The sequence below is a fragment of the Hermetia illucens genome, chromosome 4 (genome assembly GCF_905115235.1).
Source record: "Hermetia illucens chromosome 4, iHerIll2.2.curated.20191125, whole genome shotgun sequence".
In the NCBI taxonomy this organism is placed as follows: Eukaryota; Metazoa; Arthropoda; class Insecta; order Diptera; family Stratiomyidae; genus Hermetia; species Hermetia illucens.
In genome coordinates, this window is record NC_051852.1 from 25,559,582 (window position 1) to 25,587,514 (window position 27,933).

The 27,933-nt window shown below is 45.6% G+C and overlaps 2 protein-coding genes across 4 annotated transcripts; one reads left to right on the forward strand and one right to left on the reverse strand.

Moving 5' to 3' along the window:
* Positions 1–1,945: 1,945 nt before the first annotated feature.
* On the reverse strand, positions 1,946–14,451 carry LOC119654219 (chromatin assembly factor 1 subunit A). The gene is made up of 5 exons (XM_038059432.1): positions 13,816–14,451; positions 4,391–6,059; positions 4,165–4,334; positions 2,431–4,100; positions 1,946–2,300 (listed from the first exon to the last, which is right to left on the reverse strand). Exons 1-4 carry the CDS (start codon positions 14,326–14,328, stop codon positions 2,469–2,471), a joined length of 3,984 nt encoding a protein of 1,327 aa, XP_037915360.1. The 5' UTR covers positions 14,329–14,451; the 3' UTR covers positions 1,946–2,300; positions 2,431–2,468.
* A 160-nt stretch (positions 14,452–14,611) lies between these two features.
* On the forward strand, positions 14,612–27,069 carry LOC119654220 (dual specificity mitogen-activated protein kinase kinase dSOR1). Of its 3 annotated transcripts, none has more exons than XM_038059433.1 (4): positions 14,612–15,239; positions 15,297–15,945; positions 26,106–26,435; positions 26,554–27,069. In XM_038059433.1, the coding sequence occupies exons 1-4, from the start codon at positions 15,133–15,135 to the stop codon at positions 26,665–26,667; spliced, it is 1,200 nt and encodes a 399-aa protein (XP_037915361.1). In that variant the 5' UTR covers positions 14,612–15,132; the 3' UTR covers positions 26,668–27,069. The 3 variants fall into 3 exon arrangements, with proteins under 3 accessions (XP_037915361.1, XP_037915362.1, XP_037915364.1); XM_038059434.1 differs by having other exon boundaries at positions 15,306–15,945; XM_038059436.1 differs by having other exon boundaries at positions 15,315–15,945.
* Positions 27,070–27,933: the final 864 nt, after the last annotated feature.

Here is a 27,933-nt window from a genome sequence, read left to right on the forward strand (position 1 = left end):
GTTCAGAACAGGAAGATCCACAGTGGATCCACAGGTCGTAGATGTCGTTTATCGAGCCAAAGCACACAGCCGCCGATCTAGACGGATATTGTTCCTCATAACGCTTGATGTCAGAAATGCCTTCAATTCCGTAAAATGGACAGATATGCTAGGCACGCTAGAAAAGTGATTTCACGTGCCAAGCTATTTTTGCGGATATTGAGGGACTATCTGAGAGATCGACGAGTTGACTATAGAGTCAAAACCAACGGTTAAATACCTTGGTTTAATGCTCGACTCGAATATGAGCTTCTTCGAACAAATAAAAGCAGCAGCGGACACGGCTGTAACTGGAGTCGGCTAATGGCGAATATCGAGGGCCCTATATCTACTAGGAGACGTCTCCTTATGGGAGCAACCCAGTCGGTTCTGCTCTATGGCGCGCATCTTCAACGCCTTTTTCAATTCAGAGGCGGGGAGTTTTGCGAATGACGTCTGCTTATCGCAGTCTCCGAACCGGCTGTGATGGTGATCGCGGGAGTGGTCCCCGTTGCCCTCCTTTTCAAAGAGCGTGAAGCTATTATCGCCATAAGGGCGAAAACTTAATGGAGCTGGTTCCCCGTGAAGAACATCAACGCACCCTTACCGAGTGGTAACTTTCTTGGCAAAATGAGCCAAGGGGCAGATGGACTACGCGGCTCATCGATATGAGATTGATTACTTCCTTACCCTGGTGCTTAGAGGTGGCGGCAACCCTGTCGGCTGAACCAAAACCAAGTGGCCGAGGAGAACCTCCACGTGATGGCACCGGAAAACGCTGTATCGCATTGGCTTGCGGGCCGTGATGCAGTAGGCGAATGCTCCAAGGCTTAATTAGGGCGATCAGACCCGAGTCTGCACGGGGACTCATCTCAAGTGGCTTCGGTCACGAAACCTTACCAAGGGTATACTGGTACCATGGGAACCGGGGTAGCCTCTGGACTCATATACTTCGGGAGAATTCCTGTCATATATGAGTACAGCTCGGTTGTTTGCGGTTGGCCCCCTAGTGGGAGCTTCATGGGGGCTGTGGCTGTGCTCAAGCGAGAAGAGACCTTCGGGCCTCGGCGTGGTGTTACGTTTCAACACGGGTGCCGTACTCCTAAGTTCGGTAGAGATTTAGGCAGGTCTTGCATCCACCAGTATGAATGCTAAGCCATGCACTTGGTATAGACTGGTACCGTTGTTGCTTGTCACAGCGGAGCTCTGATTGTGGTCCCAAAATCAATCCATGCCTTAAGAAGACCGTAGGATTAAGTCTCCACGACAGGTACCTACGTTAAAACCCCAAGGACTTAACTTCCTTATCCAACTTCTAAGCGAGCATGGAAGTTTTCAGTCTTACCTACACAGGGGTGGGAAGGCGCGATCTCCTCATTGTGTGTTCGGCAATGTGGCGGACGACGCTGAACACACCTTTTTCTCTTGCGAGAGATGGGACGGCTTTCGTCAGCAGCTTTATGCCGATACAGGGGAGCTCCCTCCAGACAACATTGTCAGAGAGATGTTCAAGAGCGCTGGCAGTTGGAATCGTTTTGCGCATTATGTTCGGGCTCTTCTTATTGCGAAGAAAATTGAACTCCACCGACGGAGGGATCGGACAGTAAGGGATTCCTTGAACTGACAACTCCCTTCCTCCCCTTCCCTCCCGTTGGTGAAAGGAATTCCCTAACTTGAAGGCTCCCAAAGCCGGGAGAGCGGGAGGACTAGCCCAAAGTAATATGTCAAACGGTTCCAGGCTAGTTCTCTGATGACAGGAAAGTGTTGGTATTCCGGCGGCGTGCTGTTGCGGGAGTCCAACACTCTGTACGTGAACGCATTCACTTACCCTACTCCCTAAAAAAAACGTCAACCCCTACGGATACAGACACTAAGCAAAACAAAGGGTTGGACCGGGATGGCTGTCAAGAACAAACTACTAACGATATCCAATAAAATATCATTTTTTTTTATTTGTAATACAAACTACTTACTAGCATCCATCTTCTACCACATTTAAATAAAAATAATATTAACTTTACGTTATATTGTGTAACTTAGACGTAATTCATTTCCTAATAAGTAAACGAACAATTTACAACTCTATGGCTTAAAATAAAGCGAATCAGATGAGAGAAGAACGGTATCCCCTAGCACACATACGAATATAAAATAGTAACGCGGACATGATGACATCTGCAGCCCAGACATGTGGTCCGTTGAAAATGTCCCTTTCTACATAACCAGAATAGCTTCCAGGCTATTCCTTGATCTACGCTGAACGAATATGACCGCGGATGAAACTGTTGAGAGAATATCAAGCAAAAAGACTCCATAAATATTCAAATTTGATCAAAACTATCAGAGGAGCCCCTTTTTCGTTTTGAAATACAATCGAGAGAACAAAAGGAGAAATTTTGAACGTGAACTTACCTCTAACACTGAACAAGGTTCTTCCAACAATTCTTCGGCTAATCAATTATTTCTACTACCTCCGAGGGTGGATCGACCTCCATAGACACCACTGCATCGGTGTTCGCGGTTTTTCCATCTCCACTGGAAACTGGTTTGGAATCATCAGACTTTTCCGTGCTTTTATTCGAATCCTTCGCCACATCTGTTTGATTTTTCTTCAGGAAATTATTGACTAAATCTTTCTTCTGACTTTCTGATATTTTTTCGCCTCGTGCAACTGAAATAAGGAGTGGAACTCGCTTTTTGACTTTCGGCGTTGCTTGCTGCGGGGAACTTGTCGCTGCTGTTACAGGTTTGGGTGTTGAGGATAACGATTTTTCACTTTCGGGAGATGAAAAAACTTCGATAACTCTGTCTGAGTTTGGCTTTTTCTTAGGAGTTGTGGTCGTTTTAGTGGTTTTTTCGGTGGACTCCTTGTCTGAGTTTGCTTGCGATGTAGTGGAGTTTTCTGATTTTGTTTTTTCGTCCTTTGGGTCTTTCTTCAAAAATTTACTAATCAAATCTTTCTTTGTGCTCTCATTTACCTTCTGGCCTCGAGGCACTGACATCAAGAGCGGGACTCGTTTCTTAGTTGTGGAGTTATTTGCAGGCTTAGGAGCGGGAACCGTTGGTTCTTTTGTTGAGTCTTTCGATGGAGCAGTTGGTGGCACGCGGGAGTTGTTTGATTCGGAAGGAGCCTTCTTTTCTGTCGACGCAGGAGTAGTCACTTTATCAAATTGCTTGGCCTTCTCTAAATCGGACAATATCTTAGTGAATTTCGTTATTACAGCGGGGGTTTTCACCTTTGGATCAGTCACTTCTGCGACCTCTTCATGCACAGATTCCTCATCCTGGTTCACGACAGGTTCAATTGCATGTGACTGCGGTTGCAAGACGTATTTCCATTTGTTCTTTCGGTCCATACTTTCCAACCCATAACGCTTCAACATCTCTTCGCTAACCATCCAGCATAGTTTTTTCTTCTTTCGCACCTCATCTTCAACCAAAATCCACTTCGCTAGTTTTTCGATCTTTTTTTGAATCGTCGTCTTCGAATAGTTTGGAAAGGATTCATCTTTTCCAAATTTTTCAGTCAAATAGGCTTGAAACTCGCGAATCAAAAACTTTTTACTGTGTCGATTGGCATGAACAAGGCGTATTAGATCACATATCAGATCCTCCGGGAGTTTGACTTTCACCTTTTCCTTTTGTACAGTGGTGGCAGAGTCATTCGGCGAAGGTTCCGGCTCCGTCAGGATAATAGGATTTGTAAAGATCATTGCACGTTTCAGTAACGATTGCCAGACAATACTCGGACATGATTCAGGCTGGTTTCCATTCTCGTCGGCCCACACAACGCCTACCAAACGAGGCTTAATCTTTTCCGTTTTCTTTTTCATTTCTTGTGCAAATTGTTGTTGCAGGATTTTAAGCTTAGCTTTTTGAGTCTCTGGGCTGTTGTCCTCCTCTAGTTCGTCTTCGTTTTGAAGCTCTTCATCACTAAGATGCCCATGAGGAACGAAAAAGTCATTGTCAACTTCATACTCATCTTCTGATTCCTTTTCATCTTCAGACTCTTTCTCCAACGACTCGCCCGGCTCCTCTTCTTCCCATTCGTCATCTGAGTCGACCTCGTAATCGAAGGTATCCTAAGAGCGACAACACGAATCTCCAACTAACTGTTACTCTTCTATATACAAAAGATTGCCTTACCTTGTCCGTAGCGAAGGGCCTTCTCGGGCCGACGACTGCACTTTTCTTCCTCCAAGTACCTCGATATGGTGGTCGAACATTCTCGTGAAATAAGAAATATTTAGCGCGAAACTTCTGAACGGTTTTTTTCTCATCATCTATTTCGAGACCAGCGTCTTTTAACTCATCCTCTGCAAGAAAGCCACTTAGGACCTACAATTCATGAAAAAAACTCAAACCAACTTACCAACAATGACAACTTCGTCACTGCTATCGTCCTCCACACCCAGTGTCCTTGTATCCTTTCCTGGTGTGATTTTACCAGACTTCAAGCAGCCTAGATAGAGATTCTCCTTAGACTCGACTTCATCCTTTTCTAAAATTTGTTCGAGAGTTTCCTTTTCATTCCTTGCTAACATTTTCCGATGCAGAGGTGCCAGTTTCATATGATCTTTGACACGGAACGGCATAAAGTTGGTTTGAACAGGATGAACGTCTGAGTCCACTGACAAACGATCATCGGACTTTTCAACCGGTTTCGCCGAAATGAAAAACTTCGTGAAAGCTTCGGCTGCTTTCTTTTTCTTGTTCTCCGCTTCTTCCTTTTCGAGCTCCTTTTTTCGTCGCTCGTCTTCTTTCTTACGGCGTTCCTCCTCTTTTGCTTCTTCTTTTTTGCGACGCTCTTCGTTTTTCATTTCAAGCTCGGCCAGACGTTTCTTCTCCTTTTCTTCCTTTTCTTTTCGCTTTTGCTCTTCTTTTTCCTCTTTTTCTTTTCGGCGTTGTTCTTCTTTCTCTTCACGCTCCTTTCGACGTTGTTCCTCTTTTTCTTCTCGTTCTTTTCGCCTCTGCTCCTCTTTTTCTTCTTTCTCTTTTTTACGCTGACGTTCCTTCTCATCTTTTTCTCGTTGTCTTTGAAGCTTCTCCTCTTGAATTTTGCGTTCGCGTTCTTCCTTTGCTTTTTGTTTTTCAAGACTTTTCTTTTCAGACCCAACGGACGGTAGCGATTTTCTCTGTCGCGGCGTGTGGCAGTTAGAATCCTTGGAATCCTTATCTTTATCTGAATCCTTTTCTTTGCCAGATCCGGATTTAGATGCACCAGAATCATCACTGTCACTAAAGGAAATTGAATTGCGATTTTCATTCTGCTCTTCCTTATTTGCTACTTTCTCAGCGTCTGACGCAGCTTTAATTTCTGATTCAGATTCTTTGTTCTGATCTTCTTTGGCCACCGGAGGACTACGTGCTTTTCTTTCAAGTGTTCTACGAGATTTCTTCGAACTTTCAATATCTTCGTGAATATCCTCAGTTATTTCTTTTTTAGGTGTTTCTTCTTGCTTGCTCTCTGCAGGTTCGTCATCCTTACTCACTTTTTCACTGCATTCGGTTAAATTTTCGCCAGAACTTTCATCCTTTCCATTATTTGATTTGTCGCTCAGCTCGTCAGCCTCGTCCTTCGACCCCTCCTTGTCTCCGGCACTATTTTTGGCAGCTTCCTCTTCATCCAAATCTATAACCTCATCAACCTCTGGCACTGATTTATTTAACTCGGTGTCATCATTTTTTGAGGACTTTTCTTCCGAATCATTTTCGCTTGACTTTTTGTACAACATTTTTTCCAACATGTTCGCATTACCCATTGGTTTCGGGGAGTTCACCCCGTTGTTATCCGCTCCTTTGGCACTGCTTTTGTTTTCCAAACTTTTGTCAAGTTTTTTCGATTTTTCTTTATCGAATTTGGCCACCTCGGAACCATCATTAGATTTGAGTTTCTTTTCTGGATTTGATTCAATAATTTCTAAGTCACTTCCACTATCGCATGCATCATCGTTTTGAATTTGTTTTCGTTTCTTTTTTTGAGAAGTTAGTGGCAATTTTATGAGGAATTTGCTAGAATTTTTTGGTGTTTCTCCATTTACCTGGAAATGTATTTTCATAAGGTATCACTTCTAAAACTACGGGTAAATTTTAGTACTAAGAATGAGGAGTTAGCAAAGTACTAAATGAAAAATAAAATTGATTATTAAATATTTAATCTCTGCAGACTCAGTTCAACCACTTGCTACCAGAAAACGGGGTTAGTTTTCAAGAATAATTCCTTGCATGACTCGCTTTGACCCCGTCCAAAATGAGGGCATTTATGAATTGCGAGAGGTGGTGATGGTGAAGTAATGCCATTCGTGCTGATGATAAATCGATAGCTAAAGTATCGCTAACTAGACAATCAATTAAAAAACCCCGCGACATGCAGTCCTTGCCGTTTCGTGCAAATGTGCTTAAAATTTCTCCCCTCTCAATAGGCTTCAACTTCCCCACGATTATCCGAAAAGCTCATAATCTTTGTCATTTGTCATCCAGCCATAGGGTTGCCTTGTAGGTATTTCCTGGCTGATCCGACGAATACAAGGATGCCCATTAGGAGCGACCAGCCCCTCACTGACTTTAAAGTATAAAGTACATCAGGGAAAGTCTCGCTCCAGCAGAAGCATTCTCATGTCATACTTTCCATACTACTCCTCTTCTCCTTACCTTTGTTTCTGATCTGATAGATCGGTATTTGTCATCCAGTCTATAGGGTGCCTTGTAGGTAGTCCTGACTGATCCGACGAATACAAGGATGCCCACCTTGGAACGACCAGCCCCTCACTGACTTTGAAGTACAAAGTACATCAGGGAAAGTCTCGCTCCATCAGGAGTATTCTCATTTCACACTCTCACGCTACTCCTTATCTTCTTTCTTACCTCTATTTGATCTTGAATTAAGAGGTCGGAGGACATCGTGCTACCTTTAGTGAAATGTAGCTGCACCTCCATATTGGACGCTCATACTATATCCAAATGAGAGGGGCAGCTGCTCCCATACGAGTAGTCTCAGTCACCTACGGTGCAATTATACTCAACATTATGAATATCTGGTAGTAATATGGAAAACCAGATATCATGAAAGAATAGATCCCAGTTCACTTTAATATTAAAGACTGCTACACCAGCCTTACGGCAGATAGTGATAGCAACAAATGATAGGATGAGCTTGTAGCCAGAATGCAACAGAAAAGTGCTTGCTGACGACGAGGCCCCGTTACCGTAACGGATTAGGGACCATATAAGAGAGTAACAGCTGTTGGAGTTCGTGGATATCTCTGAACAAGAACATGTAATAAGATAATGGTCACCGGCGGATAGTCGCGGGTCAAGCCAGCTTGCAATGTAGAATGCAAGTTGTTGCCCATCCAAGTCTGAAAGGCAAATCGCATGCTGAAGTAATATATTACCGAAGCATGCCTTAGCGTTCCAGATCCCTCTTCACTTTCACAATGTAACCTTTAGGAAACGTCAGTTGGACCGTATTAAATTCCTCATAGCAATTTTCTTTCTCTTCTCGATATCGCGATCTCTATCCTGTCTAAAACTAACTCCCTGAATAAGGGGACACGTCTTTTGTTGGCTCTAAGTGGACTCCAGATTTACTTCTGCTTCGAACAGTCTTAATAAAGCACAGCATTCAAAAGAATAGTGTCCGGATGGCTCAAGTGGTTAGAGCGCTGGGCTGTCGTAGCGGAAGGTCGCCATTCAAATCTCACTGGTCTTGGTGGGATTTGTTATCATGTTTGGATGTCGGATACCAGTTGACTCAGCTGTGAATGAGTACCTGAGTCATATCAGGGCAATAATCTTGTGCGAGCGCAATGCTAGCCACATTGCCACCTACAATGTACTGTAGTACACCGTTACGATCTTGAATGAAGTGCTCTAACACATCATCCGTATAGAGTAGTGTGTAGGGCGTCAAACGTAGGATGTTCCTTGTGACAGTGTCCATAACAAGAACAAAGAGGAGTGTAGTACGCTTCCTTGGTAAATACCGACGGACACACGGGACTCAACGAATCCCCTTGAAAGATGTGCCTCCGTATACGGATAGACCCCGAGGTGTTGGAATTCTCAGATGAATACACTGATAAGGTGGTATACCATCCTTCCATGACTCCCGCCAAAAACTTTATTAGTTTGGAAACAATGCGATACAAATGTAGAACATCGATTAGCCAGGTATCTAGGATGCTGTCAAAAGCTCTAGCGTAATCCATATACCAACTAAAGTGATGTCTTTGACCTCTAGTTGCTTGTTCTACAACTACCAAGTCGATGAGTTGCTCTTTACAACTCCTTCACCCAACTCGGCTCTACACTCTTCTGCTTCTTCTGCATCACCGTGTCCTTTCTAGGGACAAGTTAGGTAATTCCCGCAATGAGGAAAGGTAGAAATTCCTCATCCCGACTAATAACTTGGTTTATGCTGTGTGCCAACTGACCATGTATACTGGGTAAACCTTTTATACCCGAAATTCTGCAGCCTGATCCAGACCAGGACCCCTCCAGTTCTTCGCACTGTTTATGGCTCATTAAACCTCCTCTTCGTTAACTTCCGCAAAATTTATGCCCGGCATAGCTCCCGGTCATACGCCTTCTCTAGATCCAGAAATACAATGTGGAGAAGGCGGCACTTGCCACGATGTTTCTCCATGAGTAACCGCGAAGGTGTATTACATCAGCAGCTCCGCAGTTCTTGACAAGCCCTTCTTAATTCACGATTATTTGAATGATATCGCGAAAACTGTGATCAAGAATGCGTTCATGATATGGGACAGAAACCGGATTGGATCAAAAATTGAGCATTCTCCTGGACTGCTTTCCTTTTTCCATATTCGAACAGTCATGTATTTCTTGCTAATCGGATGGTGTTCTACCCTCCTCAATAACCCAATTGAGAGCTCAGCTGTGATGTAGTCAAATCCTGTTGGTTCCCCGATTTGATTCGTTTGTTTCCTCAATCGTGTGGCGTTGACAGGTGGAATTGTACAAATTCCAGTTAGTCGGTATGTAAAGTACCATTCTTGTCATTAATGCAACAGAAATTTTGGATATCCTGTGTGCTTTGGAGTCGGCTTTTGACAAAACGATACAGATCTCCCACGCCATCCCAAGTGCCCCGTTTGTCGTAAAGATATTTGTCATGGACCGCTCGGGTGACAGCGAACGCTTTCTATACTTTCTGGTTGAAATTCTTGTAAATTTGCCAAAATGACCAGCGTTTCATCGTGGAGAAACTTATGATAGAGGCATTTTTTTTCTTGTGGGTCTTGATTTAGATATCTTCATCCCCTAGCCAAGTATCTCGATTGATGAAGCTCTCTAAGAGCTCCCTGAGAGTTCCTTCGTTTTTTCAGTGAAGGTAACATTATTTAGCGTGCAAACACTGATTTGCTTGGCTCAGACTTGCTTATGTCCTGACGCTGTCCATGTGTTAAGAGCCCTTGCTGCTGCTTCTAGACGGGACCGGGGCTCGTCATACCGCGTCGACCGATTTGAACGCCCTAACATTCCACGCGATCATTTTTTTAACGACATTAAATGCCTTTTCTTGCTCGGACTAGTTGGGAGGAATACGTACGTAAAATTAAGGCTTTGTACTCAGTGGCAACATCTTTCAGTCTGGTGGACGGAGATAAATGCTGCACACTCTGGACGAAATTCTCAGACTCACCCTCCTCTGGGTCCCCGGTTAAAGGAACATAGGGGAAAATGGGTAGGATTAATCAGACGGGGTGCCAATCTGAAACCCGCTGGCGACTGTGAAGTGTCGAATATGCTTATACTATTGGACAGCCACTTATTTCAGATGGAGAAGGTTCAACCCCTGCGCTAAGCCCAGGAACGAACAGGATTACAGTGGTTTACATAGGGCGTTGTCCATGACATTCAACCATTATCGATTACCCATCCCTATCAGAGTCAGGCTGCGGACACTAGGTAAACAATTCTTTGGGAAACTCCCAAAATTTCTGGCCTGGCTGTATGATGGGGGAGCTGCTGTCGTTCGTGGATGTCACGGGCTACCTCTGAAGATCTGTGACGGCTAGATTTCGCCCCCCCCCCTTTATCCTTTCCCTAGTACTCGCAGTCTTGGAAGTTTGTAGCATTAAAACAGCACACCGTAACGTGAACTGACCTATTCGAAGCGGTCTCTTATATTCAGGCAAAATTTATAATAATAATCGTTAGCGCAACAATCCAATTGGATCAGGGCCTTGAAATGTATTAGAGCACTTCATTCAAGACCGTAACGGTACACTATAGGATTACAGTATCCTGTAGGAGGCAATGTGGTCAGCATTGCGCTCGCCCGAGATTATTACCCTCATTTGACTCAGGTACTCATTCAAAACTGATTCGACTGGTATCTGACGTCAAATCACGAAACAAATCTGCCTGCCATGAGTGAGATTTGAACCGCGACCCTCCGTACGACAGCCTTGTGCTCTAAGCACGGAGCCATTCGGACACCAAAATTCAACGGTAATTAGCAAATTTATATAGTACAACAAGGCGTACCCAAAGAGGTTATTTCAGCGTGTCTAAAAATCCACTTCAAGACTACACCCGAATTTTCGCATGCCGAATCTCAAGGAAGATCTGTACGATGACAACAGATGTTAACTTTTTGTTTGAGAATTGATGGTGCCCTGGGTTAGTTAGTCTAGTTTACTGGAGGAAGTCGTAGCTCCGAGCACTTAGGCCATTGTTAGGCCCATTGTACTATCCCTGTAAATCGCCTATTCAATGGCTTCCCCCATACGTCGTTCGCAGGCTTCAGCTAATCTGAGAACATTCTCGAGAGGAAAAGAGTGTGCAGACTTTTCATTGAAGAAAACCTTACCAATGTGTCTTCGTCTGAGATGTGAAGAGGCTGGGCACCTGCATAAAAATGCAGAGCCGTCTTCTTCTCCTCCTTACATTAGCTGAATATAACCGAAACCAGCACCCCAATCTTTTCCATGTGATAGTTTAAAGAGCAGTGTTCGGTTAAAAGCCCTACTAGGGTCTTCATGTCCCACTTCTAAAGGGCAACAAAAATGCCGCTCTGGTGACCCCAGGTTCTTTCCCAAGGAATTTCCTCTGCCGACAAAAGTTCAAATTTCTCCACTCGGCTGCGTGAATCCTCGTAATTTCACCCTTCAGAATAGACTTGACAGTGGATTGCCAAATGCAAAAGCTGGTTCTGGGCCCACCATTGTGGATCCAGACCCTCGGCAAGCCAGTTTGTCAGCCTTCTTCATTATCAGCGATGTTTGGGGTCTCGGAATGTTTCGTTCAGTCGGCCAAGTTTCAGCAGCACCTGATGGCAACTCCACACCAACTGGGTTGATAGGTCATTGCTGTTTAGTGCTGATGATGCCGCCTGACTGTCGGAACTGATTCGAATGGTGCGACCCCTCCATTTTTGTCGCAGACATTCTTCGGCTGCCAATGAAATGGCATATATCTCCGCCTGGAATATGGTTATCATTTTTCCGAGGGAGCCAGTTCCATAATCGGATTCCCCGAGAACACCCTTGCGTCCGCCCTCCATGACTGACCCGTCGCTGAAGGTTATTAAGTCCGTAATCTGAAAAGACTCATGGCCATTTATCGACCATTCTTCTCTTTTGGTGATTACAACAGTGTGTGTCTTTTCAAAGACGAATCTGGAAACCATATGATCGGCCGGCATCAGAGCTACCGGATGTTTGTCAAGGAATTTCCAGATAGACGCATGACCGTGTGATTGGCCGCCTTTCCACGCTCCAATGGTGGTGTATCCGTTTTGATGAAAGTCCCCAGGTCCAACCTATCGCATTCCTACAGCACCAGAACAATCTGCAGGATTTCTCATATTATTCCTGGATATGGTGCTTCTGCGTTAACTTAGAGTCGAAATGTACTCTTAAATACTTGACTATTTGTACCAGCTGGATTCCCGTCCCTGTTAAGGTGGTTAGCGTGTAGCCGCCCCACCTGACGTTCCTAGTGAACATAACTAGTCCAGCCTTCCTAGCGTTCACCGTGAGTCCATTGCGGAGGCACCAACTCTGGATTTCATGCAGAGTTGCATTCAAGCGGTCACATACTGTGTCCGCAAACTTGCCGGTAATTATTACGGCTAGATCCTCTGCAAATGCTTACGTGAAGACTTTTTTGTCCTCCAGGAGCCACAGCAGGGTATCCATTACCAATAGCCATACAGCGGAGAGAGAACCCCTCCCTGTGGGTAACCCCTAAGACATCCTGCTTCGATAGACTTCTGGTCGACCAATATGTGGATTTTTCTCCACTTTAGCATGTGAAGGATCCAACTGATTAGTCGCGGTTCGATTTCATGCTGTCTTGCTGCATCACAAATTGCCGCGAATGAGCCATATTTGAAGTAGACTGATCGGTCGGAAACTTTTTGCGTGTAGGTGGGTCTTCCTGCTTTGGGAATAAATATCTCTTTCACATCACGACAGTTAATTGGAATATAAGCGTATGCTAGGCATGCACGATATATATTCCGAATGTGTAGATCCAGGGCATCCATTTTCTCTATTACTAGCGTAGGAATGATGATATCCAGACCTGGAGACTTGTATCTATGGAAGGAGTTAAATGCCCATTTTACTCACTCCAGTGATACTTCTTTGCATGCCAGATTCCAATCTCTCGGTTGAGGGCTGTATGCACCTGTCGGCCCTGGATTTAGGATGCTGCCTGGGAAGTGCCCTTCAAGCAAATGGTTTGCCGTTTCTTCATCGCTTTCTAGGTACCTCCCGTTCTATAAACGTAAATAACTCAGTTTCTGACTACGTTCTTTAACAAGAATCCGCTTCAACTTTGAGGTAGCTTCAAGAGAGTAATCTCTTCGCAAAGGCGTCTCCATGATTATCGTTTAGCCGATCTTATGCTCTTCTTTAGAGCCTTCTGTGGCTCTTTATAGCGATTCCAGCCAGCAACTGATTCACACTCCAGGGTACGATTGAGGAGCATCCTTGTCGTTCTCCTCTGTTTTGCCAAATCCGAGATCCACTATGGTGTTTTACCCTTCTTTAGCGTGTTGAGTGGACAGCTTTTCGAATGTTAGTTGTGATCATCTGGGTTGTCTTCTCAATTCTAGGGATGGATCTGAAGCGCTTCCCAGGGATCATGACTCAGGCGTTCAATTGTATTTTATACGTCGCCCAATTAGGAAATCAATGCGTCTGCGATCCGAGAGTGTGATATTGACACTCTCCACTGTCTAACCAGAGCCGCAATGTCAGGGTATGCCACCGTGATGTCGATGACCTCCCGCCTGACCACAGGGGTTCATTACCTTTATTAAGGATCTGGAGATCGGTTCTTACTAGATAATCCAGTAGTCTCGATCCCCTTAATGTTGGGTAGGTTAGCCTCCAATTGATAACGGACGGACGGACGGAATTTGTCTTGAATGGGGGAGGTACCTCAGATATTTTGCTTTTAAATCTATTTCAGACCAATATTACAAAATTATTGAGTGACTAGAATTCATCAAAAAATCCGTAGACACTGAAGTATCTGGAACTAATTGGAAGACACTCCATTACCGGGTCTAATCCCAATACGAAACCCCTTGATGAAGTTTCTTTTACATTTAATCGACGAGCTACTCTCCAAAAGATACAAGAACAGCTAATTTTGCAGCATTCCTTAAGTACCGCGACTGTGAATCTGTTAGTCAACTCATCAGTGACTCGCACTATCAGAGAAAGTTCGTTATCATTTTCGCCCCTAGAATCTCACATCAATCAAGATTGCACAATTTTACCCAATCAGCCCTCATGAAACTTGCACACTCACCTTGGGAACGTTTTTCTTTTGTTGCTTCGGGGTCCGTGGCGACAGGATAATCCTCCCCGTGCGATCGTTCTTGAGGCTGTTGATCATCACATCGATGTTTTCCAAGCGCACAAATGGATTCAAGCTCTCGCAGGTAGAAATAGTCATCGATTTCTGCTCCCCATCATGACCAGCTCCCTTGTCCTCATCATCGGACAGGACAACGACCTCGTTCTCCTTCGAATCGCTCTCCACATCCTTGCAGGCTACCTTCTTCGGACCTCTGATATCGCTATCGTCACTATACGAAAGTTTTCTTTTCTTGGGCATATTCCCGCCCTTCGGGGTGTCATTCTTCTTTTTCTCAATGCTCTCGTTCGATGACACCGCCTTGGTGATGGATGGCGGGGTCCCAGGTCCCGTCGCCGTCGACGAAATCACCTTGAACGGAAGCCTTGCCTGCACTAACTTCTTTCCACTCTGATTTTTGCCGACTTTCGGCGACGTAGGTGTGTTTTTCTCGACACTTTTCATATTGCCGGCACTTTGAGTTAATTCGAGGCTCCCTCCGGGAATTTAGTTTCATCTAATTACGTAGTTTCTGCGGACGAAAACTGCACTCAATACACAAAACCACACGGAACTGTCACTGGTTCACGGAGAAAACGCGCCAACGGAAAACATTGTGTTGGCCATGAAGTTGGCTGTGTGCGGTCCCGGCTCCGCTTTTTGGGGGCAAAATCGAACAGCTGTCCGCGGACGGTGGTGGGAAACTCCGATTTGACAGCTGATGGGAGCCTGGATACGGTCTATAGTGCGGAGTGGAAATATTGTTACAGGAAAATTGCAAGTTCGCAATTTCTGATTTGACCACTTGCATTTGTTTCAAGAACCGAATACTTCACGCTGATATATAGCATTTCATTCACGGATTCGCCCGTTTACCATCCGTAATTCAAACAATCCCAACCCTCGACGGGCACTGACTCCCTTCCCAACTGCGACTTCCCATGACAAGCCACCGCGACATTTGACAGCTCGACGTCATTCGGCTTCTCGTAGGTGGAGGTGGGGTGTTGATTTTTTGGACACTTTGCGCGGCTGCGGAAAAATTGTCAATCAGTCTTGTGTCTATCCCGTGAAGAAAACCAGTCGAGCCTGGCGAAAGTCCTCCGTCACACCTGTCTGCATCGGAATCGCTTCCTTCCCCGACTCGAACCGCGGCCACTATCGCGCGGTCCAAACTCGAAATCCGCCGCGAACAACCTTGCCAAGATAGGATTAGTAAATTGCAGAAGAAAAAAAACGCCTCGAACTGTGTAGTGCACGCGCCGAGCGATGTCGAAGAATAAATTAAATTTGACGCTGCCGCCGGGGTCGGTGGATCCAACAGTTGGCAACCAAGTGGTCCCCACGCCGCCGTTCAAGACGCCATCGGGAACAGAGTAATTGTCCTTTTTTACAACTTTCTCGTTTTTTGCTTAGTCATAAATTCACTAAAGTAATTCAAGAAAACATAGCTTGCTCGGGAAACCCAAGACGAGCATCGAGGCGCTCACCGAGACGCTGGAGGAGCTCGAGATGGACGACACAGCACGAAGGCGGATCAAAGTCTTCCTCAGCCTCAAAGAGAAGATTGGTGAACTCAGCGACGAGGACCTGGAGAAGTTGGGCGAGCTGGGCTCGGGTAATGGAGGGGTCGTGATGAAGGTGCGGCACATCCCGACAGGACTTATTATGGCGCGTAAGCTGATCCACCTCGAAGTGAAACCGGCGATCAAGAAGCAGATCATCCGCGAGCTGAAGGTCCTGCATGAGTGCAACTTCCCGCACATTGTCGGCTTCTACGGTGCCTTTTATAGCGACGGCGAGATCAGTATTTGCATGGAGTATATGGACGGCGGCTCGTTGGACTTGATCCTGAAACGAGCCGGCCGCATCCCGGAGAATGTGCTCGGGAAGATCACGCTGGCCGTGCTGAAGGGACTGAGCTATTTGAGGGATAAACATGCAATCATGCATCGCGATGTAAAGCCCAGCAATATTCTGGTGAATAGCAGCGGCGAAATAAAAATCTGTGATTTCGGAGTGTCGGGGCAGCTGATCGACTCAATGGCCAATTCCTTCGTCGGGACGAGGAGTTATATGTCGGTGAGTAGTTGAGTTTTCATATTATTATTTGCTTTGTCGTCATTTGTGCATAAAAAAGGGCAGACTTCACTTCGAACTTGAGGTCAAAACGAGGATTCTATTATCCCAGTAGTCTTCGTACTCGTACGTAGCAGTAAATCTATCTAAACTCGGCACCCGGAAAAGTGGGAGTCTGTGGAATCCCTGTTCACTTATTGCCGTAATAGATCGGCCGCATTTTACGGGCATTATACGCTGCACATTCCGTATAGGTTGACGACAGCACCATGTAAGGATTCGAGGATTGCCCGCTTTTCTCCATGAAAGAATCGGACGAGATAGTTCTCTCTATGAAAAACAAGAAGGCGTCAGAACTCGATACTATGCCGGCATAGGTATCAGCTGGTGGAATTTTTCTTTCCCGCTGGAAGGTGGCGAGGCTTGCACTGATTGGCAAATGTAAAGGAAGCCCTGAGCAGACGACACAGCCGGAAAAGTGCTCGAAAAGCTCATCAGCAGTGTACTTGCTGAAGCCATACGCGCTGCCAGAGTGTTATCTCCAAACCAGTTCGGTTTTAGAGTAGGGAAATTCACGGAAATGCATTCCGCGTGCCGGGTCATTTCTTATGGACACTAAGGGATTACATGGGAGACCATTCCCAGCGCAATGAGATGCTAGAAGGGCAGAGGAGAGTTGAGATCACATCCCAAGGTAAAACAGTGATCTATCCTATGGTCATACCTATTGACCGCTTCCTACCATAGTCTCTGCTAAAATTCCACAAGCCAGAAGAGTCGCGCCTGGTGGGTTATGCAGTTGATTTGTGGTATTTTTTGAGGTGCTAGGCTGACTTGACATATTGATGGAATGGGTAATCGGATGGATGACTGCTCATTGCTTTAACCTTGCACTGAAAAAAAAAACCCGAAGAAGTTATCCCAACTATAAAGAGGATCCCTACCCTGTGTTAAATGTCGAATGGTGAGTTGATAATAAAGTCAAAACCTTGGATTGACTCTCTCCGCGAAAATCAGCTTTGGTCTTAAGCTGGCCAATAGCAAACGTTGGGAATCCTATATACGCCTTGCACGAGTGGAGAGACAAGGAGCTTTTCGCATGTCGTCTTCCTAACAAATTGCCTCAGAATTGGCTGTGAGGCCGATCGCAAGAGTGTTTTGTGTTGCTCTCTTTACTAAGGAACGCCATGCACAAACGCAAGCGCGGTGGATACTCGTAAAGAACCGCAGTGCACATTAAATGAGTGGCAACTTTCTTGGCAGAGCCTAGAGGCAAACTCATCGGCAGCTTAAGTACATGGCTATATCGAAAGCATGGTAAGATTGCTAAGCTTTTAAGCTGGCATGAAAGTTTTTAGCGTTATCTGCACAAGATTGAGAAAGCATGATCCCCTCACTGTGTATTTTGCAATGGAGCGACGTCGATCTCATTTTTTTATGGAAGTTGGGACGGTCATGAGGCCTAAAAGAAGCCATTCGGAGGAGCAAAAAAAGCTGCTTCAAATAGCTGTGTGGCAATGGCGGCCCACAGAGTGGTAATAAAAAGGTTGCGGAGATCACCCCAGGTGATTTGTCCACCCTCCTGAAACAGATTGTTATCACTCTGTTCAATCACTACGAAAATAAGGGAAGGCAAATGGTTGTCCAGCTTAATGAGGGCATAATACCTTCAGGAACTGAAGAGGAGCTGTGGTAAATATGTGGTAGGATAGATGACAACAAGGCCCCAGGTTTGGATGGTATCCCCAATCGAGCTTTGAAACTGGCAGTGAAGACTAGGCCCGACTTTTTTCGCCAACACCTGTCCAGGGGAAAAAGCAAAAATTGGTGTTGCATCCAAAACCCGGTAAACCACCTGGAAACCCAGCGTCATATCTGTCTTACAATGGAAAAAATGATGGAGAGAGTCACCTACAACAGACTCCTACCCATCGTCGAAGTCAGCAATGGTTTGTCGGAACGCCAGTTTGGTTTCCGACGTGCCCGCTCTACAGTGGACGCAATTAGCATGGTAGGAAACCAAGCAAAAGGTGCACTGATTTCTGGCGGCTGCTCTGCCGTGTTGGCGCTCGATGTTAAAAAGGCATTCAACTCGGCTAATTGGAATAGAATTAAAGGGGTGCTGGCTGACATAGGTGTCCCCGGATACTTAGCGAATTTGGCGGAAAACTACCTCTCAGGGAAGACTCTCTGGTACGGAGCGGATGAGGGCCCCAAAAGTACATTGTCATAGCCGGGGTACCACAGGGATCGGTACTTGGTCCCCTGTTGTGGAATATCATGTATAACGGTGTGTTTGCTCTTTCCTTCCCAGAGGGGACTACGATTGTCGGCTTTGCTGATGGGCTGTGGTTGTTGTAACAAAACACCCATAAGATGTAGAGGTCCAGGCCACGGAAACAATGAGAGCGTTAAAGTCCTGGCTAGAAAGGGCCGGGCTGGCCTTGGCGGACTCGAAAACAGAAGCGGTCTTAATAACGAACCGCATGAAAAATAAGACTGTGAAAGTGGAGGTCGGTGGATATAAGGTCGTATCAAAGCCGGCTATCAAATACCTGGGGGTAATAATTGAGTGTCCGAATAGCTGAGTAGTTAAAGCACAAGGCTGTCGTACAGAAGGTCGCGGTTCAAATCTCACTGGTGGCAGTGGTATTTGTATCGTGATTTGACGTCGGATACCAGTCGACTCAGCTGTGAATAAGTACCTGAGTTAAATCGGGGTAATAATCTCGGGCGAGCATAATGCTGACCACATTGCCTCCTACAGTGTACTGTAGTGTACCGTTACGGTCTTGAATGAAGTGCTCTAACACACTTCAAGGCCCTGATTCAATATGGATTGTTGCGCCAACGATTATTATCCGAGTTATCACAATCTCGGCAGATGCCGGATTTTACCTAATACTAGCACTAAGTGCCAAGCATTTAGGCTCGGACGATCCTACCTACTTAAAAACTAAAGGGGCACTGGTGGTGGTGGCCGGTGGTAGGTCAGTGGGAGAATCCGTCCAGTACTCCCCGCAACATCGAGCACGTATGCAGAATGGTGTACTTCTGCATGGTTTGAACCAGACTGTGCGAAAGTCCCAGGACATCAAGGGAAGCCGTGAGGGATTTAGGTACAATACCTGTAGCTGACAATATTATGGGAACTACAACCACCCGCTCGAGACGCCAAATTTCTTTGATTTCCCGAGCCAATGGTTCATAGTTCACCTTCTTCTCCACGTATTTCCGTTCAATGTTGCTATTATGGGGGATAGCAACATCAATAATATACGCGGAGCGACCCGTCTTGTCAACTAACAGTACGTCAGGCTTGTTGTGTGCGGTATGGCGATCAGTCAGAACTTGCCGGTCCCAATACATGCTGTAAGCAGAACTATCAAGTACTGCTTGCGGCTCATATCGGTAAACCGGACATGTCCCCGTGATCAGCCCATGCTTGTATGCAAGGTTTTGATGGATAACCTTACATACAGCATTATGCCTGGTGATGTATTGCACCGGTGCCATAACAGTACAGCCAGAAATGAGATGGTCCAACGTCTCTAACGCCGAACCACACATTCTGCACTGGTCGTTCTCCACCCGTTCTTTCATGATGAGCTTTTTATAAGCTCGGGTGGCGACCACGCCATCCTGAATGGCACACATGAACCCCTCCGTCTCAGCAAAGAGCTCCCCAGCACACAGCCATCTGTTCGACAGATGCAAATCGACAAATGGCTGCCAAAGACAATTCACGTGTTTACCGTGCATTGCCTTCGACTTCCATTCCTCGATCCGCTCTTGGTCCGACTTCACCCCACTCAGAGGATTGAAAGATCGATCCTTCAAGTTAAGTGGAGTCAGTCCACAGTCTGCCTTACAGACAGCCGCATGCAAGGGACTCGCCTGCTCTTTACTGTAAAAATAAGCGCGCAGCGAGTCGACTTGGCGATGATGTTGTGCCGCCACGTCAACCACGCCCCTACCTCCGATGTCACGAGGCAGGTTCATCCGCTCCACGGCAGACTTTGGGTGATGCATTCGGAATTTGGACATAGTTGTCCGTATCCGCCGCTGGACGTTTTCCAGATCGGTCTTCGTCCACGGCAATATTCCGAATGCATAAGCCAGTGAAGGGATAGCGAATACATTCAACGCGCTTATTTTATTCTTCCCCGAGAGATGCGATTTCAGCACCAGCTTTACACGTCGCAGGAATTCGGACAGCAGAGCTTCCTTCAGATCACCAACTCGAGCATGGGTTCCTTGCAGAATTCCTAGGTACTTGTAGAAGTCTGTCTCGGTCATAGCTTCGATGTGGAGGTCACCAATGCTATGTCCGGCATGCGGCTCGTGATGACCTTTGCGGATGGCTTGGATTCGACATTTGTCTAATCCAAACTCCATCCGAATATCACGGCTGAACATGTCTATTATTCTCAACAGACTTCTAAGATGGTTGTCAGTACCAGCATACAGCTTGATGTCATCTAGGTACATCAAGTGTGTCAGTTCGCACTTAGCACGTAGGCCATATTTTATTGCAAAACCATGCCCTCTAGCATCATTCAGTAGCCATGAAAGGGGGTTCAGTGCCATACAAAACCAAAGAGGACTCAATGAATCCCCCTGGAAGATGCCCCTCCGAATACGGATGGGCTCTGAGGTATTAGCACCCTCAGATGTACGGACTGACAAGGTGGTATGCCACCCTTCCATGACTGTCGCCAAAAACTTTATTAGTTTCGGATCAATGCGATACAGATGTAGGATGTCGATTAGCCAGGTATGCGGAACGCTATCAAAAGCCTTGGCATAATCGATATAGCAACTGAAGAGGTTTCTTTGGCCTCTAGTTGCTTGTCCTACAACTACCGAGTCGATAATGAGTTGCTCTTTGCAACCCCTTGACCCAACTCGGCAGCCCTTCTGCTCCTCGGACAGAATGTTGTTGGTCTCGAGGTGCGCATTGATCCTTCCACTAATAATGGACGTGATGAATTTGTAGAGGGTTGGTAAGCAAGTGATCGGTCTTGTGTCTGCGGGGTCCTGCACCGTGTCCTTCTTAGGGATAAGGTAGGTAATTCCCGCAGTGAGGAAAGGTGGAAATTCCTCCGGCCGACTCATGACCTCATTTATACTGCGTGCCAACCGACTGTGTACGCTGGTAAATTTCTTATACCAGAAATTCTGCACCCGATCCAGACCTGGGCCCCTCCAGTTCTTCGAGCTGTTTATGGCTCCTCGAACTTCCTCTTCGGTAACATCCGCGAAATTCATGCCAGGTGTATTGACATGGCGGGTGCCTTCGGCGGTGATCCACTCAGCATGCTCAGCATGCTGGGCAGGTAACCCCCAAAGTCCACCCCAATACTCTTTCGCTTCCGTCACCGAGAACTGTATTGTCTGGGCGCTCTGTTGGGATTCGTTGAGAGATCTGAAAAAGCTCCGCTGGTTCCTCGCGTATGTTGCATTCTGGACACGTCTGGAATAACTTTCGCCATACCGTCGTAACCGACTGCATATGACAGAAAGTTTCTGTTTTAGTGTGTCCAGAATTTCAACAACGGGTGTCTCACAGGGGATGGCATAGTTCCGGTAAACCCTCTGCACTTTGTTTCTCACCCGTCGGCTGGCATTGCCAGTGCTGATCTGAATCAGTCTAGCAATGTCCTGCCTTAGTGAGTCCCGCCGACGCTCCAGACGAATTTTCCATGGTGGATCTCTTTTGTCACTCAAACCAATAACACGAAAGCGAATCTTCTGACCGTGCAATCTGATAGCCGCAACTGCACCACAATACACAAGTGATTGTAGTTGCAGCAGCGACATATCAGCACACAGTCGAGATGCAATCTCATCATTGATTTGAGATAGAATTCCCGGAGTTGCTGGAGATGCATAGAGCCTGGGAATGCCTGGTCTATGCAAAGGATCCATATCCGAGAATTCTATACACGCTCTTTGGAATTCGTCCCGAACCTCAGCGGAAACCTCAGCTGGACGGTGGAGAAGAGTGCTTCGGCGAGTACTGAACCTGTTGCCTGCAGTGCGGCGTGATGTTGTTGATGCCGCCGCCTCTGCCCCCATCGACTCTCGGTCACCAGTTTCCCCGATGACTTCAAGTCGAACACGTTCCCTGATGGTGGCCGGGATTGTGTCGCTGCGAGTAATAAAGCGGTACTGATCTGCGACTCGCTGCACAGTCACGTGCGCGAATTGCGGGAAACGCTCGACGAATCTCTGGTGCAACAAGGGGCGGTAAGATGTTGTACCCGCCCCCGCCGTTATTTCGTAGTAGGAGCGGATGATGAAGAGGTTCATTTCTTCAGTCCATTTCATCCGCTTCCTACGCGAACCTGCTGAAGTGGTCGCCACAGATTGTGGCGAAACAGCTGCAGCAGGCGGAGCTGTGCTCCTGGTCGTCGTGGCGCCTAGACGTCGAACCGCCCCACGACTAGCGGTTTCGACGCCGTGCTGTCCATTACGAGAGCCCGACCCAGTCACCAAGTCAGACGACTCCCGCCGGTTATCCGTACCGGACCTTAAATTTCTCCTTCTTCTCATTTTTTGGTGGTGCATTTTATCCCTAGCTGCCAGGTGTGTAGATAGCTTCCTTAGTGAGTAATCTGCAAGACTGCAACGTTCCTGCACTTTCCTCACCTACCCCCTGAGACGCTGCGGTGGCGTACAGCCATTCAGACTGAAGCTATCTATCCCTCCTCCTTTCACAACCGGGCTTGGGACCGGCTTCGGCGGAGTTTATTTTATTTTATTTTATTTTATTTATTATTATTATTATTATTATAATAATTGACACCAAATTGAGCTTTAGGGAACACCTAGAATATGCATGCTAAAAGGCAACCAGTGCCACCACCCGAATATTCCTGGGCCGAAACACTGCCGGAAGTTGCTTCTAACCGGAGTGGTACGCTCCATCCTGCTCTGCCCTGGGTGCGAATCTAAAGATAATCTGGTAGTTTCACAAAACAATCATCCGTCCAGTGGTTGCAGACAGGCCCTTGTATGGTGAACACAGTGAAGCCCACGGTGTTCTACGTAGGCACCTGTCGTGAGACTTAATCCTATGGTCCTCTTAGGACACGGATTGATTTTGTGACCACAATCAGAGCCCCGCTGAGACAAGCAACAACGGTACCAGTCTATACCAAGTGCATGGCTTAGCATTCATACTGGTGGATGCAAGAGTTACCTAAATCTCTACCGAACTATGGAGTACGGCACCCGTGTTGATACGCAACACCACGTCGAGGCCCGTAGGTCTCTTCTCGCTTGGGCACAACCACAACCACCATGAAACTCCCACTAGGGGGGGGGGGGGGCAACCGCAAATAGCCGAGCTGTCCTCACATACAACAGGAGTTCACCCGAAGTATGTGAGTCCAGGGGCTTTCCCGGTTCCCATGGTGCCAGTACACCCCGGCTAAGGTTTCGTGACCAATTTGCCACTTCAGATGAGTCCCCGTGCAGACTCGAATCTGATCACCCTGATTAGGCCTTTGGAGCATTCGCCTACTGAATCACGGCCGGCAAACCAAAGTGATTACAGCGTCTCCCGGTGCCACCACTATGGAGGTTCTCCTCGGCCACTTGGTTTTGGTTTGGCCGATAGGGTTGTCGCCCCATCTTCCTCGCCGCCACCTCTGAGCACCTATGGGGAACACAAATCAATCAAGGCTCAAGCTCTGTTTTGGCTTCCAAATATTCAGAAAGTTAGTTTGTCTTTGAATTGTAAAATGCCAATTGAGCTGCCTAGTTAGCCAGTTAATACCACACTAAGCCAGGACACGAAACCTGTCTAACTGCAGTTATAGATGATGACTGGCAACCTGTTTATCCTGAATTAGAGGAACGATCTATGGAGTGGATGCAAGACTTCTAAACATCGTGACGCATGCGGCAGAACCAGCAGAAGACATGCCATAATTCAGTTAAATTTCGACTGACCAACAAAATCGATCCGATAATGCAATCGATAGTAGATTCAGAAACAGTCTTCTGGATAGGTCACTAACATCGGTCTCAAAAGATACTACAATTTGATAGTGGCTTTGCGCATAATCAATGCGCTGTGACCTCCCAAATTCGGCTCAAGCCCCTTTTTCAGTCGATCTGTCGTTTAACAGTGAGAAATATTCTTCGCTCGTGACTCTTAAGACTCTTGAGCCTCTCGCCGGAGAATATTCATAAGCACTGGGCCGCAATCAAAAGTAGGATATACCGAAAAAGATTAATGCCGTCGCAAGGACGTAGACCTTTCGATGATGCTACGTCAACGATAGTTTTCTCATTCATGACAATGAGAGGAAACACGATTCTCACTCATATAATATCCGTCGAAGTTTCACCTCTCATGGATGAAACGACAAACTGTCGTAATAGCTAATGCAGACTGATCTTTCAGACAGAAACGCAATTACCTGTATCATCAATGCACTCAAGTAGGGAAACCTGGCTAGATCTGTGATCCTTACTAGGAAGTGAAAGATGGAGATGTTTGTTAGCATCCTTCTTCTAGCAAGCTAATGGAATAAGTAGTCCCGAAATGCATTTAAGAGGCCTCGACATAGACCAGGCCATTTTTCGCTTTGGATCTTCCTGTGTTGATTACATCATTGTAGAACAATTCGCCGGGTTTAGATGCCCGCTCCACCTGCTCTTCACTGATTTCTAAAGGGCTTACGACAACGTGGAAAGAGAATGTATCTGATTTATAGATCTTGGCAGATCGGCTGTAGATTTGGAGGAGGTAAGGAGAGTCAGACTAAATATAAATAACCAAGGTCCTCAGTTTGACGTCTAAATTAACGTGCAGAACTTCAAAGACACTGAACAATTTCTATATTAGGGTAGCGTTGTTTCTACCGAAGGTGACATTAAATTCAATATCGTTGGACGTATTAAGAGCCTTCGCTGTTTTATCCAAAATCTAGAATCGCAGCAATATCAAGATCAAGTCATTCCACATCAATGACCTCTGCAAAATTAATTAACATTAATCCTTCTCTGCGTTGTGGCCTTACCGGAAGAAAATATTAATCAGAAACGACGAGACCGAAAGTGGCAAATCATCCGCCTGATTTCGGGCTACGAAATACAGCGGATTCCACAGTGTAAGGAAGGGCAGTGGAGCAGGAACACAAAATTCTCGTAAAACTATATAAAGAGAAGAAACACATTACCAGAAACCTTTAAAGATGGCCCTGTATCCTCACATTCTTGGACGCTCCGATTCCAACATTTTTGTTACGTCGGATCAAATGCATTTCTTTAGAGGGAAGATATAAAAGAGATTGAAATACATCATAGGCTTCCAATGCAATATGGGGAGTATACTGTGTCACGTAAGAGTGTTTTTTGTAGATCCAGATCTGTTTTGAAAAGAACGCCACTGCTACATCAATACGCTCGTCCATACGTAGCTCAAAACTCCGTTGAAATTGCCAACAAATTATTTTTTTAAGGACTAGAACGTAGAAGCGTAGACTTTGCTCCCTACAGCTTTTATTTATTTATGCGACTAAAGGGTGTTGCGAGGTCATCAATTTTTCTCAGAAGCAGAGGTGTTGAAAATGGTCCAAAAGTGGCTTTGCAACCGCCTGGAAACCTTGGCAGGAATTTGCAAGCTTATGATTCGTTAAACTTCGTCCATTAGAAAGGAGAGAGAAGCTATTCAAAAATAATCTAAATGTCGGACCATTGATTTTTAAATGAATTGTAGAACAAAAAATCTCAAAAAACATTGCATCTCGTAGTTCTTAATGCGTATCGAGAACAGGTCCAGGAGAACTAGGCAACAACCTAGGGCACCAGGTCTAATAGGCCATCTGAAGTGGAAACATATTTCTGAGAAAAAAAACATTCAAAAACAAATTTTCCTAAAAAAGATTTAAAAAAATATTTTTAGCTATAGTTTTTGTGCAAAATTACAATGCTCAATAAGCACACGCTTTTACGTGAATATAAAAATGTAACACTTCAGACTTCATCTATTTAGTAAAGATATAGAAGATTTAATGGACTTAGAAACTTCCCTTAAGCCGACCACTTGGGACGCAAAAAAACTCCAAATGTCTACCATCGCTGCGCACATTGCTGCAAAAAAATATGCACATTTAACCTAATTCTTCACAATCATTTCTTTCCAGCCCGAACGTCTCCAAGGCACTCACTATTCAGTTCAATCCGATATCTGGTCACTAGGTCTATCGCTAGTCGAAATGGCGATCGGTATGTATCCTATTCCACCGCCCGATGCCAAAACCCTCGAAGCAATTTTCGACGAGAAGAAAAACGACGACGGGAGCAAATCGACCGTAGAACCGAAAACAATGGCAATATTCGAACTGCTCGACTATATTGTCAACGAACCACCACCTAAGCTGGAACACCATATATTTACCGACGAATTTAAAGATTTCGTCGATATATGTCTGAAGAAGAATCCCGACGAGCGAGCGGATCTCAAAACGCTACTGGTGAGTTTCAAATTCAGTTTAATTCTGAGCCTCTCGTTTGGTAAGCTCAGCAAAGCTATGCACCACTAAGTAGTCCTTTTTCCCAAAACTAACGCATCCTTTCCGCTTCACTTTTCAGAACCATGCATGGATACGTAAATGGGAAATCGAAGATGTCGATATAGCCGGATGGGTCTGCAAAACGATGGATTTGCCACCATCAACGCCAAAGAAGAACACATCGCCCAACTGAATCAATTAGACGCCATCGTATGAAATTGGTGCGAAAAACAACTTATCCTACACTATCCTACCAGTGAGGGTGAACGGTGCATCAGTCAATTCCGACGAACTGTATTCATGTGTACAACTAATGAAAGCATTTTCCGTTTTTCTACTCTTTTGTAAATTTATTTATCATTGCAAAGTTGCGTTTCTCGGAATTCACTGAAACTTTCAGCATCTCACGATACAGTGTACGATTTGTATGAAGTTTTGTCGATTTTTCTCTAGTTGTAAGGAAACGAATCAGCTGTTATTATTATTTTACACAAATGTATGTAATAGGATAGACTAGGAAGGGAGGATGAGATTTCTTGTTTAGTACTTTGAAGTTAAGTGAAAAAAGATGCAAATAAAATATTATGCCTGAAGACATCTATTGTTCTGGAATTTTTCTGTTTATCGTTGGCTATATTCACAGATATTCCGTAGCCTACATAACGACGAAATCTATCAGCGATACGACGACCGTCTGGTTGTGGATAAAATCCGGCTCAAAAGGTTGCGGTGGGCGGGTGACTTCATCCGTATGGATGAGGATGATCCAGCCCAGAAAGTCTATAAGGGCAACATCTATATTAGAAAAAGAAGACGAGGCAGACCTGAGATGGAGCGATGGTATAGGTGAGGACGCCACACAGCTTTTAGGGATATCGAATTGGTGGACCTCGGCGCAAAACCGCGGTGTCTGGAGTTCCTTATTAAGGCAGGCCTAGACCGGATACCGGACGAAATAATAGGTCATCCATTTAGAACTTTATGAACGTAATTCACAGATATAAGCCAAACAGCATCATCCAGGGCATGTACATGTGCATCTTTTTTTCAAGTAGAATTAAGGGATTATGGGTTCACCTCCCATTCGTGACAAAATTTGCTTCACACGCCTATTACCTTGTAAGGCCTGCGAACCAAAAATTGCGTAAAGAAAAGTATATATAAAGCGGAAGAGGTGATTCTGCTTTCTGATATCGAATGATGCTGGAAATTGAACCTAAAAGCGGACACACACGAAAAGACCACCTTGGGCAATGTAATGTTTGAACACTTGGGAAAACTTGGGGAAGACGGGTAAAATGCCAGATTCTCTCATAAAGGCAAGTGCGGTAAGCGATAAGTGGACAATCCCAGAATTACTATAGAATGTATGTGGACCATGACCATGGTGCGTGAGAACCAGGGACGAATTAGATTGAAAGGATGATTACCATTCTGTCAAAACACAAGAAATACTAGA